This window comes from Rhinopithecus roxellana, chromosome 19, assembly GCF_007565055.1.
Source record: "Rhinopithecus roxellana isolate Shanxi Qingling chromosome 19, ASM756505v1, whole genome shotgun sequence".
Lineage (NCBI taxonomy): Eukaryota > Metazoa > Chordata > Mammalia > Primates > Cercopithecidae > Rhinopithecus > Rhinopithecus roxellana.
Window position 1 is genome coordinate 53,330,624 of NC_044567.1, and position 18,001 is coordinate 53,348,624.

At 43.9% G+C, this 18,001-nt stretch overlaps 1 protein-coding gene across 2 annotated transcripts in view; it reads left to right on the top strand.

Annotated features, from left to right (window-relative positions):
• ZZEF1 (zinc finger ZZ-type and EF-hand domain containing 1) overlaps positions 1-18,001 on the top strand; it is a 146,469-nt gene that overhangs the window by 103,162 nt on the left and 25,306 nt on the right. For both annotated transcript variants that reach the window (XM_010382190.2, XM_030922817.1), the window contains exons 38-42: positions 910-1,060; positions 2,685-2,824; positions 12,352-12,629; positions 13,659-13,833; positions 14,400-14,532. In XM_010382190.2, the coding sequence (XP_010380492.2) occupies positions 910-1,060; positions 2,685-2,824; positions 12,352-12,629; positions 13,659-13,833; positions 14,400-14,532 (877 nt within the window). The remainder of the gene's footprint in view (positions 1-909; positions 1,061-2,684; positions 2,825-12,351; positions 12,630-13,658; positions 13,834-14,399; positions 14,533-18,001) is intronic.

Sequence of the window (18,001 nt, forward strand, 5' to 3'; positions counted from 1 at the left end):
ACTTAGTTTCTGAAAATGAAATGGAATGTATGAGAGGTTTTTAATAGAGCTGTTTCTTATAGGACTGCAGGCTCTGACAGAGGGACATTTGGAAGATGGGAGATGCAATGCGATGGTTACTATCTTATTTTTTTTGAGACAGAGTCTTGCTCTGTCACCCAGGCTGCAGTGCAGTCGTCGCAATCTCGGCTCATTACAACCTCCTCCTCCTGGGTTGAAGCGATTCTCCTGCCTTAGCCTCCCGAGTAGCTGGGACTACAGGTGCGTGCCACCACGCCCAGCTAATTTTTGTATTTTTAGTAGAGATGGGGTTTCGCCATGTTGGCCAGGCTGGTCTTGAACTCCTGACTTAAAGGGATCTGCCTGCCTTGGCCTCCCAAAGTGCTGGAATTACAGGCATAAGCCATCACACCTGGCCCAATGGTTACTGTCTTAATTAGAATATAGGTTTATCGTAAGAAATGAGTGTCATAGGCCAGGCGTGGTAGCTCACGCCTGTAATCCCAGCACTTTAAGAGGACAAAGTGGGCAGATAATGAGGTCAAGAGATTGAAACCATCCTGGCCAACATGGTGAAACCCCGTCTCTACTAGAAGTACAAAAATTAGCTGGGCGTGGTGGCACGTGCCTGTGGTCCCAGCTACTCAGGAGGCTAAGGCGGGAGGATCGCCTGAACCCTAAGGTGGAGGTTGCAGTGAGCCAAGATCGTGCCACCGCACTCTAGTCTGGTGATAGAGCAAGACTCTTAACTCAAAAAAACACACGAAAAAAGAAATGAGTGGCATTTTCTAATGGCATTCAGAAGTTTTTTAGTCTATGAAGACTGGCTGATCATGAAAAAGTTATCATAATCATGGAGCAAACTCTGTTACAAGAAACCTTAATTCCTTTACACTTTTGTTTTTTTAGGGAAAGAGAGCTGTTCATGAGGAAGTCAGACCCGTAGATTTCAAGCAGAGAAATAAGGCAGATAAAGGTGTATCATTAACAAAGGATCCTTCATGCCAGACCCAGATTTCAGATTCACCTGCAGATGCTAGCACACCTAAAGGACTTCCAGGTAACGACTCTTTGACCATTATCTTGATCTCTTTCATCTTAAAATGCACATATACCCATCCCTGAGCTGTTAGTGGCACACAGCTTGACATTGGCTAGACGCCAGAGGTGTGTGGTTTCTCAGTTCTGTTCAGATGGTGCTGAAGACACTTCGAACATCATCTTTCTTCACTTTGACTGCTTTCCTACCTTATTTGTTTCCTGTATTTACTAAGTGCCTTCTATATGCCAAGCACTGTGCTAGACCTTGGGGATGAAACGGGGACCGAATCAGACAGACAGACACGTGGTTCCTGCCCTCATGGAGCTCACAGTCTAGGAGGGCTTAAGACAAAGGTGCAAGTAACTGTAATTCGAGGCGGAATGAGGTGCAAGTGGGTGTTAACAGTGATTGGTGTCTCTCTGGGGCAGTCTGTATCCTCATAAAGCTTTACAGGGGGAGAGATCTAGGGGACCTTGAATGTGCTAGGATCTGCGTTGGGGATGGGCATTGGGAGAAGAAGGGACAACATGAGCAAAGGCCCCAAAGTGAAGAAGTCCCTCTTGGCAGGTGTGTGGCATGGTGTGGAACACTAGAGGATGATGGAGGAGAGGTGCTGCCAGAGGATAGCAGCAGCAAGGCCAGAGCTGGCTTAGGAGGATTGAGGAGCATGCTGTGGGCTCCGGAGACTGGAGGGGAGTCCCAGCCTCCTCCTTATGGTGGCCCAGGAGTGCAGGATCTTCCCCACCTTCCTGCTCTGTGATGGTGGGTTGAGCACCTGGCATTCTGCCCTCTCTGATGCTCATCTATGCAGTGTGTATAATTCTGAGTTCCAGAAAACAGTCTGACACTCCACCTCAGTCCACATCACCAAAATGCACCGGAGTCTAAGTCCCCTGAGGATCAGCATCCTGTTCCATAGGCAGTTTATTCATTCGTCAAGTATTAAGTACCTGCCATGCTCCAGAAACATCTCTAGGTGCTTGAGATGCATCACTGAAAGAAACAAAAATCTGAAGGAAGGCAGACAGTAAACAATAAATATAAATTATTTGGAATGTGAAAAGATGAACTGTGAGCACAGCAGAGCAGGCTCAGGGAAATGGGGAGGGCGGGGTTGAGAGAGCTGGGGAAGGACAGGCTTTCTTTTAAACAGGGCTCAGGCAGGCCTCCTGGAGAAGGAAACAGCTGAGTGTAGACATGCCCAACCATAGGCTTTTAAAATCCCAGCTGTAGGCCGGGCGCGGTGGCTCACGCCTGTAATCCCAGCACTTTGCGAGGCTGAGGCGGGTGGATCACTTGAGGTCAAGAGTTCAAGACCAGCCTGGCCAACATGGTGAAACCCTGTCTCTACTAGAAATACAAAAATTAGCTGGGCAAGGTGGCACACGCCTGTAATCCCAGCTACTCAGGAGGCTGAGGTAGGAGAATGGCTTGAACCCGGGAGGTGGAGGTTGCAGTGAGCCGAGATCAAACCATTGCACTCCAGCCTAGGTGACAGCGAGACTCCCTCTCAAATTTAAAAAATAAATGAATAAAATTCCAGCTTTGTTCCGTAGCAGCGTAGGGGACAGTGCAGTGGTTTACTTGCCTCTTCATGCATTAGAGACCCAGGCAAATTATGAAAGTTTGTTTTACTGCTTAGATGCTGAAGATTCCGAAGCGTCATCTCGGAAGCCCAGAGAGGAAAAAGCAGTTACTCCAAGCCCTGAGCAAGTGTTTGCTGAGTGTTCCCAGAAGAGGATTTTGGGATTACTAGCAGCCATGTTACCTCCCTTAAAGTCGGTAAGGGCAATTTATTTTTGAAAGAGGGGGTGATGGTATGCATAGAAAAAAGTTTTGGAAAGCCATATACTGAAACAAATCATGACAATCATCTCTGTATCCTTAAGGGTAGGATTAGAAGTTATAATTATTTTCTTCTGACCCTTTTTATATTTTGTAAATATATGTGTGTGTGTGTGTGTGTGTATAAAACAATATATTTATATCATGCTTATAATGATTTTTTCTACCTTTTTATTTTGAAAAGTTTTAAGCTCACAGAAAACTTCAAAGAATAATGAATGAAGATCTTCACCTAGATTTACCAGTTGTTAATATTTTGCTTTATCTCTGTTTATATTTTTTCCTGAACTTTTGAAAATGAGTTGAAGCCATCATTGACACTTCATCCTCAATACTTCTCTCCTTAAAGTACATTCTCCGATATAACCACAGTGTCACGATTATGCTGAAAATTTTTAACGTTGATAGAATAGTTTTATACATATGGCCTAAATACAGATATTCCCAACTATCCCCAAAAAGTGCTTTACAGGTTGTTTGTTGTTTTATTTTTTAAATCAAGATCCACTTAGAAATTCCGTTGTATTTAGATGTCGTGCTGACTTTGTCTTTAATCTGCTTCCCTTGCCTTTTTTTAAACTTTCAAAACATTGACATCTTAAAGACTGGACGGTTTAGATATGCCTTCATTATTCTTTTTCATAATTTTCTAGATTGTTCCTGTATATATATTTTTTCCATATGAACTTCAGTGTCATTTTTATCATATTAAAGAAAAGATCCTGTTAGCTTTTTCACTGAGCTGATAGTGAATTTATTTATTAATTTAGGAATAGCTGGCAATCTTTACAGTGGTCTCCCGCTTTTTCTAGTAAACAGAGAGGAGTCAGACAAAGCTAGCAGGCTGCTGAAACAGGATTTTGCAAGCTGGCAGGGCTTTGGGGAAGGGAAGGTGCCCACAGGACCCAAGGTTTGGTCCTCAGAGTTTTGAGTTCAAGGACTTTTGTTCTAGCAGTTTGCCTGGAGATGCTCAGACTCAGAGGAGTCAACTTTTACATGGGAGTTGAGGCTGGTTTGTAAGTCAGTCACAATTCACAGGGGTATGTGTCTGGCAGAAAATCAGTATGTGTTCCCTCTTGGTGTGGAAACCCCTCCAGAAGACCACACTGTGGCTCAGAAGGTTGTATGGTGCATGTGGAACTAGAATGAGGAGAACAGGATATTTTGAAGACATGTTTCTAGTCACCTGGATGAATTAGCCACACCTGTGTAGGTAGCTGGTCATTCCCCTCTGAAATCAGCACCCTCAGGCTTGGACAGCGCAGTCGCTCTCCTGGTCTTTGCCTTCTCTCCCCAACCTTTGGAGGGTGAGCAGGCGCGTCAGCCCAAGCCTTTCTTCTCTCCTAATAGCCATGACTGATTTCTGCTAACTGTAGCTGCCTTTGTGTCGGTTAGAGCTGCATCTTTTCCGTAGCTCACCGGGCAGCACGCTGAGCAGCCATCTCGGGGGGGTCCTTCTGCAATTGGCTCTTAGCTTTTTTATGTTGATTTGACCAATTTCACTCTAAGAGTGAACTTTTCCTGACTGGGTCTCATCTTTTTTTTTTTTTTTTTTTCTTTGAGACGGAGTCTCGCTCTGTCGCCCAGGCTGAGGTGCAGTGGCGTGATCTCAGCTCACTGCAAACTCCGCCTCCCAGGTTCACACCATTCTTCTGCCTCAGCCTCCCGAGTAGGTGGGACTACAGGCGCCCGCCACCGTGCCGGGCTGATTTTCTGTATTCTTAGTAGAGACGGGGTTTCACCGTGTTAGCCAGGGTGGTCTCTATCTCCTGACCTCGTGATCCACCCACCTCGGTCTCCCAAAGTGCTGGGATTACGGGGGTGAGCCATTGTGCCCGGCCGGCAGCCAGCTTACTTGTATTGGGATGACCTGGTTAACTACTCTATGCCAGCCAACTGTCCCCATCCCAGCCCTCCTCCAATGCACATTTTTCCCTGCCCCTTCCTAAGTTATTTTCTCCTCCTTTTTGTAATCATTCATGAAGTCTGTATCGTATTTCTTATAGAAACATGCTTATAGTTATCTTTTTACCCACTTTTTTCAGCCTGTATTTCTCTCTTATTTAACAGTGTAACCTTTTTACCTTCTCTTCCAAACAAAATGAGACCCTTTATTCCTTGACAAGTTGAGATGCTTTTCTATTTCCCTCATCATATCCCAAGTATGCAAATTATCTATAATTTTAGCTCTGGATCATTTGGTTAGTTGGCTGCTTTGGAATTTTGTGTTGTATCTTTTGAATTTTGCCTCTCTCAAACTACTTTTAGAATTTTAGACCATATGGTAATTAAGTATTGATAGTTACAGTGTTGGCTGTACATTATTTATTAGTTACTATTTCTTCCCTCTGAATTATTTACTCCAATTCATTTTTTGTTGTGCTAAAATACTTCCTCAAATACTTTTTGAGGAAAGGCTACATGTAAAGATGGGAAGACAGTCTGGAATTACAGGGACACAGTCTTTTTCCTCCAGACCCCTGCAACATTGCTGCATAGTCTTCCACCATCTAGAACAACCGATGAGAAGTCCAATATTAACATGATATCAACTGATTTTTTTGCCTAAATATTTTCTTTTTTTACCCTTGGAATTCAGATATTTCATTAGACCGTGTTAAAATAAACCTTTCTCTATGAGAAAGGTTTTGTAAAATAATTTTTAAAAAGATGTTCTCGGCCGGGTGCGGTGACTTACGCCTGTAATCCTAGCACTTTGGGAGGCCAAGGCGGACAGATCATGAGGTCAGGAGATTGAGACCATCCTGGCTAACATGGTAAAACCCCATCTCTACTAAAAATACAAAAAAATTAGCTGGGTGCGGTGGCGGCACCTGTAGTCCCAGCTACTCGGGAGGCTGAGGCAGGAGAATGGTGTGAACCCAGGAGGCGGAGCTTGCAGAGAGCCAAGATCACTCCACTGCACTCCAGCCTGGGCGACAGAGAGAGACTCCATCTCAAAAAAAAAAAAAAAAAAAAAAAGATGTTATCTTTCTATGTTCCTTCCCAGCATCATTTGCTTTTCTGATTTAAAAAAAAAAAAAACAAAAAACTCCATTTTTACTTCAGCTAAGGAAATGCCTTTCTGCCATTGTTTGGCTTTGCTTCTGTATCTGCCCCGTTTGCATCTCCTGGATGCAGGGTGAACCTTTTTTTTTTTTTTTTGAGAGAGAGTCTCACTCTGTCCTCAAGGCTGGAGTTCAGTGGTATGATCTCAGCTCACTGCAACCTACACCTCCTGGTTTCAAATGATTCTTGTGCCTCAGCCCCCCAAGTAGCTGGGATTACAGGTGCATGCCACCACGCCCAGTTGATTTTTGTGTTTTTTTTTTTTTTAGTAGAGGTAGGGTTTCAGTATGTTGGCCAGGCTGGTCTAGAACTGCCAAGCTCAAGCAGTCTGCCCACCTCGGCCTCCCAGAGTGCTGGGATTACAGGCGTGAGCCACTGCGCCTGGCCAGGATGGACCCCTTGAATCTACCCTCCATCTTATCTTCAGTTTGGTCATATTTTTCATGTTTATCTCTTGTTCTGAGAGATTTCATTAAGTTGACTTTTAAGAATCACCACTGAGGTTATTTTCCCCTGATTATCTTTTTTTTTTTTTTTTTAGCAGGCACTTTGGAGGGCAAGTTACTAGTTTTATTTTAGTGTAAAAAGTGCCTAGATAGAATCCTATAATGAATATATAAAGAACTCTTGCAACTCAGTAATAAAAAGACATCTGTCACCATAGGTTAGTTTTTGCTTGTTTTGAAACTTTGTATAGCTGGAGTAAGTTGCTGCATTCCTCTTGCTTGGCGTTTTTTTGTTGTTTTTTTTTTTTTTTTTTGACAGTCTTGCTCTGTTGCCCAGGCTGGAGTGCAGTGGTGCAGTCTTGGCTCACCGCAACCTCCATCTCCCGGGTTGAAGTGATTTATTGTGACTCAGCCTCCAAAGTAGCTGGGACTACAGGCATGTGCCACCACACCCAGCTAATGTTTATATTTTTAGTAGAGGCGGGGTTTCACTGTGTTGGCCAGGCTGGTCTTGAACTCCTGGCCTCCAGTGATCCACCCACCTTGGCCTCCCAAAGTGCTGGGATGACAGGTGTGAGCCGTTGCGCCTGGCCTGTGTCTGGCTTCTTCTGCTCAATGTTACGTTTGTGAGATGCATCCATGTTATTGTGATTAGTTTCCTTTATTCATTTTCCCTGTTATCCAGAATTCCATTGTATGAATATACCATAATTTTAAAGTTCACTTTACAATTGTTGAGTGTTTCCAAACTGGAAATTACTCCAGACAGTACTATGAGCTCACCTGTCTGTGGCTTTTGATGAGCATCTGTATGCAGGCCGAACTTGGCCTGCCAGACAGTTGCTGCAATGTTTGTATCGGTTCACACTCCCTACCAGATAGTTTTTGCCCTGTTTATACCAGTTCACACTCCCTGCCAAACAGTTTCTGAATGTTTGTACCAGTTCACACTCCCTGCCAAACAGTTTCTGCAATGTTTGTACCGGTTCACACTCCCTGCCAGATAGTTTCTGCCCTGTTTATACCAGTTCACACTCCCTGCCAAACAGTTTCTGCAGTGTTTGTACCGGTTCACACTCCCTGCCAAACAGTTTCTGCAATGTTTGTACCGGTTCACACTCCCTGCCAAACAGTTTCTGCGATGTTTGTACCGGTTCACACTCCCTACCAAACAGTTTCTGCAATGTTTGTACTGGTTCACACTCCCTGCCAAACAGTTTCTGCAATGTTTGTGCTGGTTCACACTCCCTGCCAAACAGTTTCTGCAATGTTTGTACCGGTTCACACTCCCTGCCAAACAGTTTCTGCAATGTTTGTACCAGTTCACACTCCCTGCCAAACAGTTTCTGCAATGTTTGTACCAGTTCGCACTCCCTGCCAGTTTCTGCAATGTTTTTGTACCAGTTCACACTCCCTGCCAAACAGTTTCTGCAATGTTTGTACCAGTTCGCACTCCCTGCCAGTTTCTGCAATGTTTTTGTACCAGTTCACACTCCCTGCCAAACAGTTTCTGCAATGTTTGTACCAGTTCGCACTCCCTGCCAGTTTCTGCAATGTTTTTGTACCAGTTCACACTCCCTGCCAAACAGTTTCTGCAATGTTTGTACCAGTTCACACTCCCTGTCAAACAGTTTCTGCAATGTTTGTACCAGTTCACACTCCCTGCCAGTTTCTGCAATGTTTTTGTACCAGTTCACACTCCCTGTCAAACAGTTTCTGCAATGTTTTTACTGGTTCACACGCCCACGGCAGCATATGAAAGTTTTATTTGCTCCATATCCTCTCGAATTTAGAAATAATTACAAGCTTATATAAAAGTTAAAAGTACTATACAAATAATTTTGTGCCTGCAAGTTGCCAAGTTCATGCCACATTACTCCTAAATGCATTGTTGTGTGTTATCTACAAACGAGGAGATTCTCATACGTAACCGGACAGCAGTCATCAAAGTCAGAGAAATTAACATCAGTACATTGCTACCATCTAACGCTTACTCCCTATTCAAGTTTCACTAGTTGCTCCAAAAGTGTCTTTTATGGCAGGAGGATCAGAATTAATGTATAGGCCAGGCACAGTGCCTTGAATCTGTAATCCCAGCACTTTGGGAGACCAAGGTAGGAGGATTGCTTGAACCCAGAGGTTTGAGACCAGCCTGGGAAACATAGCAAGACCCTATCTCTACAAAAAATAGAAAAATTAACCAGGCATGGTGGCACACACCTATAGTGTCAGCTACTTGGGAGGCTGAGGCGGGAGGATCACTCGAGCCCAGGAGGTCGAGGTCATAGCAGCCAAGGTTGCACCTCTGCATTCCAGTCTGGGCAACAGAGTGAGACTCTGTCTCTTAAAAAAAAAAAAAGAAAAAAGAAAAATGTGTAGCATTTTGTTGTCATGTCTTTTAATCATCTCTGGTCTTTAACAGTTATCTGTTCTTTTCTTTCATGATCATGATGCTTTTGAAGATTACAGGCCACCTATTGTGTGGAATGTCCTCCTCTTTGGGGTTGGAGTTATCAGATGTTTCCTCATAATTAGATTCAGGCTTTGCCTCTTGGGCAGGAAAATCGCAGATGAGATGTTGCATTCTCATTGCGGCCTGTCAGGTAGAACACAGTTTTGACATATTTCATTACTGATATGTTTGCTTTGATCACTGGATTAAGTGGTGTCCATTAGCCTTTTCCACCATAATCTTTCCCCTTTTGTTATTAGTAAATATTTAGTGGGGAGAGTCTTTGTAACTATGTAAATATCCTGTTTCTCATCAAACAATTTATTTAGTTAGTTATATCAGTATGGGTTCACGATTTCCTGTTTTACTCCATGAGCCATAATCCATTATTCTAATTACTTATTTTGACCAGTGGGAGCCCATTCAGGCTGACTTCTGTGTCCTTTTGACATATCCCCGTCATTTCAGGCACTTCTTTTTTTTTTTTTTTTTTTTTTTGAGACGGAGTCTCGCTCTGTCTCCCAGGCTGGAGTGCAGTGGCCGGATCTCAGCTCACTGCAAGCTCCGCCTCCCGGGTTTACGCCATTCTCCTGCCTCAGCCTCCCGAGTAGCTGGGACTACAGGCGCCGCCACCTCGCCCGGCTAGTTTTTTGTCTTTTTAGTAGAGACGGGGTTTCACCGTGTTAGCCAGGATGGTCTCGATCTCCTGACCTCGTGATCCGCCCGCCTCGGCCTCCCAAAGTGCTGGGATTACAGGCTTGAGCCACCGCACCCGGCCTTCAGGCACTTCTTAAGTTCTCCCTCCCCTAGCCCTAGAATCAGCCATTTCTCTAAGGTGACCTCATTCCTTCTGGTAGAGGGTAGTATTTGGGAATGAAGGTTTGAGCACTAGATGGGTTCATTGCTAACAGGGTGTCACTGCTCCCAGGTCTTCCCAGTTGGAGGTGGGGGGAGAGTGTGTGTGTGTGTGTACTCTATATATTTATTTAGAGCAGTGATTTTCTTTTTTTGTTGTTGTTGGTTTTTTTTTTTTTTTGAGACAGAGTTTCACTCTTGTTGCCCAGGCTGGAGTGCAATGGCGTGATCTCTGCTCACTGCAACCTCCGCCTCCCAGGTTGAAGCGATTCTCCTGCCTCAGCCTCCCGAGAAGCTGGCATTACAGGCATGTGCCACCACTCCCGGCTAATTTTTGTATTTTTAGTAGAGACGAGGTTTCACCATGTTGGCCAGGCTGGTCTTGAACTCCTGACCTCAGGTGATCCACCTACCTCAGCCTCCCAAAGATCTGGAATTACAGGTGTGAGCCACCACCCCCAGCCTTAGAGCAGTGGTTCTCAAGTGAAGGTATCCAGTTTGGCTATTTGACAATGCCTGGAGACATTTTTGACTGTCACAACTCAGGGAATGCTCCTGGAATTCTAGTGGAGTCTAGACAATAGGGATGCTGCTAAACGTTTTTAAATGCACAGGTGCCACTCACGCCTCCCACACACACACACACGAGAATTATCAGACCTAAATTTCAGTAGCACTGAGGTTGAGAAACCCTAATTTAGAGAATCCAGTCTTTAACAGTGAGAATCCTGGATCCCATCATCCTTCACATAATTACCTACTGGATCAGTCTCCCATCTCTGCTACTATTCTTCTTTTGAGGTGTCCTCCTCTCCTTGTTTCGACTCTTTTTTTTTGAGAGAGGCTTGGTCCCTCACCCAGGCTGGAGTGCAATGGCGCAATCTTGGCTCACTGCAACCTCTGCCTCCTCAGTTCGAGCGATTCTCCTGTCTCAGCCTCCTGAGTAACTGGAATTACAGGTGCCCACCACTACACCCGGCTAATTTTTATATTTTTAGTAGGGACAGGGTTTCACCATGTTGGTCAGGCTGGCCTCAAACTCCTGACCTCAGATGAGCCACCTGCCTCGGCCTCCCAAAGTGCTGGGATTACAGTGGACTCTTGACATGGATACCTCCCCACCACACTTGGGTCTGTCTCTCTAATCCAGGTTGCTCCCTTGCATTGAGACCACCCTCACCCACAACAGGCTGCTATTCAGTGGGAATACTCTCCTTATGCTGTTTGGACTCTGAGCCCCTGTGTGAGGCTGAACTCCCCACACAGATGCCCTCACCTCTCCACTTAGGATCAGACACTCACATCAGGCTGACCTTCTGCATTGTTACCCTCCTCACCTCACTCGGAGCCCAAGCTCCACCTCCAGAGGCCTGGGCGTTCCTGGGCTTAGGTGACTTCCCCACCCACCTATGCTCTTACTCGCCTGCCAGGCCTTCTCCGTGCAAACTCCATACCCTGCTTGGGTTCTGACACCATGTGGCCTATGGCAGACCAACCCCCTGCCTAGATGCCTTCTGAGTTCTTGGACTCTGACACCCCTACCAGGCCGCCGTTTCAGGAAGACGCCTTCTTGAGAATCACTCTTTATTTCCAAGAACTGTGTATTCTTTGATTGCTTTGTTTTCATACTGTGGACATGGTGTCCTCTGGGATCACACTGAGGATAGCAACTCAGACATTTTAAAAGCTTTCTTCAGTTTTGCGCATTCTTTTCCGGTGGAAAATAAATGGCGTAAGTGTAGAAATGTTTGTACCAGGCCGTTTAGCTGAATGGCTTTTATAATAACGAAGAACTGGAAACAAAGTATTCATAAGTTGCAAGGCAGTATTTAAAGAAAGAAAAATAACTTTAAAATTTTTAATTTATTTTACATATACATACATACACAAATATATACATATATACACATACATACACACACACACGTGTTGTTTGTGTTTTGAGACGGAGTCTCACTCTGTCGCCCAGGCAGGAGTGCAGTTGGCATGACCATGGCTCACTGCAACCTCCACCTCCTGGACTCAAGCAGTCCTCTCACCTCAGCCTCCCAAGTAGCTGGGATCACAGCTGCGCACCACTTGCCTGGCTAATTTTTTGTGTTTTTTGTAGATACAGGATCTCACTACGTTGCCCAGGCTGGTCTTGAACTCCTGGGCTCAAGTGACTCTCCCACCTTGGCCTCCCAAAGTGCTGGGATTACAGGCGTGAGTCACTACACCTGGCCTATTTTACATGTATCATGTGTAAATATGCATAGAAAAAGGTTGAAAGACTGTTCATCGCACTTAACAGTTGTTATCTCCTGGCCACGGTTGGAGGGAGGGGATATAGGGGAGCTTTAACTTTTGCATGTTTCTGAATTATTTAAATTATTTTACAATGGACATTTTGAAAGATGAGGAGGAAACCAAGTATTTTAGGTTTCCTTTTCAGGGTAAAGAAATATTAGAAGTAGGATTGTAAGATGAGACCTGAGGGTGTTTATTTTGTAAGTGATGATACATATGGCATTTATGAAAGCCACAGCATGATTCTGTTAGCACTAGGCCAGTTGTAAATAAGGTAGGAGGGAGATATAATATTTAGCTGGTTTGGTGATGTGGATTTTGTACTGAACAGATTTCTCTCCTTCTCTTGGCAGGGCCCCACAGTTCCTCTGGTAGACCTGGAGCACGTCCTTCCACTCATGTTTCAGGTTGTCATCTCAAACGCAGGCCACCTGAATGAAACCTACCATCTCACCCTGGGTCTTCTTGGGCAGTTAATTATCCGTCTTTTGCCAGCAGAGGTAGATGCCGCAGTGATCAAAGTCCTCTCAGCCAAACACAACCTGTTTGCTGCAGGGGACAGTACCATTGTGCCCGACGGCTGGAAAACCACCCACCTGCTTTTTAGCCTGGGAGCTGTGTGTCTGGACAGGTAGCCTTGGTCCTCGCTCCTCTAGCCACCTGCCCTCTATTCCACCTTGGTGTTTGTTTGTTTAAGTTGAAGGTCTGGCTGTTGATTAATTTCGGTGTGCTCCAGTTCTGTTGTCTGAGAGTTTTGTGGAAATAGAATTGGGTTCATGGGCAATGCTGTCAACCCACATTAAAACCGTGCTTAACACCAACGTTCAAACAGCTGAGCAGTCTCGACACTGGCTGCCGATTCAACTCTCTAATGAGGCATATTCAGTTTTTTGTCCTACGAGCAGTAAGTGTAGGCCTTGAGGTTGAAGAAAATAAATCTGTTTTAATTATAAAAGTAACATAATTGCAACACCAAATTTGGAAATCAGAAATGAAGGAATAAGCTGGGCACGGTGACTCACCCCTATAATCCCAGCACTTTAGGAGGCTGAGGCGGGTGTATCATGAGGTCAGGAGTTCGAGACCAGCCTGGCCAACATGGTGAAACCCCATCTCTACTAAAATTACAAAGAAAATTTGCCGGGCATAGTGGCATGTGCCCGTAATCCCAGCTACTCTGGAAGCGGAGGCAGGAGAATCGCTTGAACTTAAGAGGCGGAGGTTGCGGTCAGCAGACATCGCACCATTACACCCAAGCCTGGGCAACAGAGCAAGACTCTGTCTTCTCAAAAGATAATAATAAAAGAAGGAAAAAAGTCACCCTGACTTGTACCGTTTTAATACGTCTGGTGCTATTTCACTACATTTTCTTCTAAGCTTTTCTTCTGTGTTTGAATATGAGTGTGCATGTGCGCACACACAGGTGACTTTTATAGAGATTTTTGGAAACATAGCTGTAGGGTGAGTATATCAGTAACAAGTCTTGATTTTGTTTGCTTTTTTGCTCACCATTATACAGAAAGCATCATTCTGGTAGTTTTTAAGCTAGTTAATGAATGGCTCTTTGAAGGCCTCTGGGTCTGCCTTGGAGTGTAGTGAGCTCTAATGAGTTGAGTTTGGAGCCCTGTGTGCTGCCCCTAATGGAGCTCTTGCCTTCCAGCCGGGTGGGCTTGGACTGGGCGTGCTCCATGGCAGAGATCCTGCGGTCACTCAACAGTGCCCCACTGTGGCGTGATGTCATTGCCACCTTCACAGACCACTGCATCAAGCAGCTGCCATTCCAGCTGAAGCACACCAACATCTTCACCCTCCTCGTGCTGGTTGGCTTCCCCCAGGTACCACACTCTGAAGGCCTGAGGGCCTGGTCACCCCTTCCAGTCTTCACCATGCACACCAAAGCCTCTGTGGCATCTGGATATGTAGGCATAGATATCTTTGGAAGCTTTTTCCTTTGCTTGTATACCTTGCTTTCACAGTATTGAAGTATTATCAAGATTATGAGATGGTTTATTCAACTTGCATTTTTACCAGTTAAGCCATTTGGCTCGTTCATTAGCCAGTGGTTGGCTTTGAATAATAGGTAGCTGTAATATATTACATTACAAAGAACTTGAAAGAAAAATTGTCTTTCATTTTGGCATTCGTCTTGACCTTATTTCTAATCTTCGTGTCCCTCTACTGATTCGGACAAAGGGGGCTGTAAAAACATGGCTTCATCCAGCAAGGACTTAAACCAATTCTGTGCCAGCCTGTGCCAGACTCTTTGGACTTAGAGATGAGAAGATCCCTATCCTTGCGTGCTTGTTGAAGTCAGAGGCACAATCAAAGGGCGCTGGGCTTATGCCTTAGAATTCTTTCTTGTCTCCATGTGTCCTTTCTGTCTCTGTCTACCATGTTCTAGGTTCTCTGTGTGGGAACCCGCTGCGTTTATATGGATAATGCCAATGAACCCCATAATGTGATCATCTTGAAGCACTTTACCGAGAAGAACAGGGCTGTGATTGTTGATGTCAAAACTCGGAAGAGGAAAACAGGTACCGTGCATAATTATTTTTTTCTAAGAATGGAAGAAAATTGCCTAATCCCTGCATCCCCTAAAATCAGTAGAATTACCTTGACTCTTGGCCTGCATGTGATTATTTTTTAAGAGCATATTATAGCTCCCCAAGTTTCTTTTTCCCTTATCTCTGAAATGATGTGCTGAATTGGGATAATTTCGAAGGCCCCTTTCCGTGCTGTCTTTTTGTGTATATGGCTCTGTGTTTTTTGGTTGGCTAGATATATAGCTTCTGAACATTTAATTTCTCCATTTGCTGGTGCATTTGTTTTCTGTGGGTAATTTAAACATATTACGGAGTCAGGTGACTCCATGGAGTCAGGTGGCTGCACTTAAAATAATTGTATTAGCATTCATGTAACTTTCCATTTTGTCTTACCAGTATAACATTGAAAGTATTCCGTCACAAATGCCCTTTTGACTTAGTTTGCCAAGCCCCAGGCAATCTGGAGTGTCTACGCATTACGTTCCCAGTTCTGCTCGTGAAGCAGTCTGCATTTTCACTCAGCGCTGGCATTAGGCAGTGTCTGTGCTGTTTTCGTGTATGTAAATGTCTAAGATCTTTTCTTTTGCACATGAACATCCAGTTGATCCAGGACCATTTGTTGAACAGACCATCCTTTCTCCATCGAATTATCTCAGAACCTTGTTGAAAATTGACACACATGTATCTGTCTATGGATTCTATTATGTTTCATTAATCTGTGTGTCCTTGCTTCAGTACTACACTTTTTTTACTATTGTAAATTCATTTATTTATTTATTTTGAGACCAAGTCTCACTCTGTTGCCCAGGCTGGAGTGCAGTGACACCATCTTGACTTACTGCGACCTCCGCTTCCTGGGTTCCAGCAATTGTCCTGCCTCAGCCTTCCAAGTAGTTGGGATTACAGGCATGTACCACCACACTTGGCTAATTTTTTGTATTTTTAGTAGAGATGAGATTTCACCCTATTGGCCAGGCTGGTCTCAAACTCCTGCCCTCAGGTGATCCGCCCGCCTTGGCTTCCCAAAGTGCTGGGATTGCAGGCATGAGCCACTGCACCCAGCCTAACGTTTGTATTTTTAGTAAAGATGGGGTTTCACCATGTTGGCCAGGCCGGTCTCAAACTTCCGATCTCACGTGATCCACCCACCTCGGCCTCCCAAAGTGTTGGGATTACAGGCATGAGCCAGCGCACCTGGCCAGACTATTTTAAATTTGTACAAAATTTTGAAATCAGGTCTTTCAGCTTTGCTCTTTTTCAGAATTGTTTTGACTCTCCTGGTTTCTTTGCCTTTCTGTGTAAATTTTAGAATCAGCTTCTGTAAAAGAGTTTCTATAAAAGAGCCTGCAGAAGCCAGGCACAGTGGCTCACACCTGAAATCCCAGCACTTTGTAGAGACCCCTATCACTACATAAAATTAAGTAGCCAGGTGTGGTGGCATGCTGTAGTCCCAGCTACTTGGGAGGCTGAGGTGGGAGGATCACCTGCAGTGAGCCGTGATCTCCACTGTAGCCTGGGCAACAGAGCAAGACCCTGTGTTAAAAAAATGTATGGCCTTCTGGGATTTTGATTGGCATTGCATCAAATCTATAGATTCATTTGGGCGATATCTTAACCAGACAGATTCTCCTGTTTATAATGGGGTTATGTCCTGATAAATCCATTATAAAGGTTGAAAAATCATTACGTTGAACCATGGTAAGTCAGGGACTGTCTGTATTGAGTGCATGGTACATCATTCAGTTTATTTAGAGAATAAATTTAGGTTTCTTTAATTTCTCTCAGCCTGCCATATTGGAGTATTAGCCGTCTTCTCTTATTTTCTGATTGTGGCAATTTATGTCTTCTCTTTTTGTTTCCTAGATAGTCTAGCCAGAGATCTATCAAGTTATTTGATCTTTTCAAAGAACCAACTTTGGTTTCATTCATTTTTCTTTTATTTCTGTTTGCTGTTTCTTTGATTACTGCCCAGATAAATTTATTTATTTCTTCTGGCTTTGTGTTTAATGTGTTGTTACTGCTTTTCTGGTTTCTCTCTCTTTGTTTTTTTAAATGGAGACAGGATCTCACCATGTTGCCCAGGCTGATCTCAAAACTGCTGGGCTCAAGTGATCCTCCTGCCTTAGCCTCCCAAAGTGCTGGGATAACAGGCATGAGTTACCACGCCTAGCTGCTTTTCTGGTTTCTTTCTTTTTCTTTTTCTTTTTTTTTTTTCTTTTTTTTTTATTATTTTTTTTGAGATGGAGTTTCGCTCTTGTTGCCCAGGCTGGAGTGCAATGGCACGATCTTGGCTCACTACAACCTCTGCCTCCTGGGTTCAAGTGATTCTCCTGCCTCAGCCTCCTGAGTAGCTGGGATTACAGGCACATGCCACCATGCCTGGCTAATTTTTGTAATTTTAGTAGAGACAAGGTTTACCATGTTGGTCAGGCTGGTCTCAAACTTCTGACCTCAGTGATCCACCCACCTCAGCCTCCCAAAGTGCTGGGATTGCTGGTTTCTTAAGGTAGGAGCCATCACGCATTTGAGACCTTTCTTCCTTGGCAGTAGAATAATTTTAATGCTGTGCATTTCCTCTTAAGTATGACTTCAGCCACATCCACTATTTTTTTCTTTTTCGGTGTCCCTTGGATTCAGTAGGGACATCCCACAATTTTTTTTTATGATATATTATCATTTTCATTTAGGTCACAATATATTTTCTAATTTATCTTGTGATTTTTTTTTCTTTGCTGTGTAGATTATTGAGAAGTTTGATGTTTAATTTCTTAATATTTGGAAGATATTCCAGATACCGTTTGGTTGTTGATTTCAGGTGTAATTCCCTTGTGGTCAGAGAGCATATTTTTAATTAGTTCAGTCCTATTATGAATATTATTGCAATTTGTTTTATTGTCCAAAATTAGTTCTGTTTTCATGAAGGTTCCATGTACACTTGAAGAGAATGCGTGTGTACTATGTTGTTGGTGGAGTATCCTAGAGATGTTAATTAGGTCACGTCAACGGATAATGTTATTCAAGTCTTCTGTGCCCTTACTAATGTTTTATCTACTTGTTCTAACAATTCCTGAGAGAGGACTATAGAAGTGTCTAACTGTAATTGTATGTTTCTCTTTTTCTTATGAAATGTCCCTTTTTATCCCTAATGATACTCCTCATTCTGAAATCTAATATTTATGTAGCCTGTCTTGCATTTTTAAAAACAGCATTTGTATAGAAAAGTCATCCCTTAGTAGTATCCTCAGAGGATTGGTTGCAGGGCTCCCCATAGATAGCAAAACTTGTGGATGTGTCCCTTATAGTTGGCCATTCATATCTGTGGGTTTTGAATCCAGAGGCTTAGCCGACCTCAAATCAGAAATATTCTTAGCCCTTCATATCCATGGGTTTCACATCTTTTCACTTTAACCTGCCTGTGTCTTTACATTTAAAATGGATGTCTTCTCTTTTTTAAAAAAAA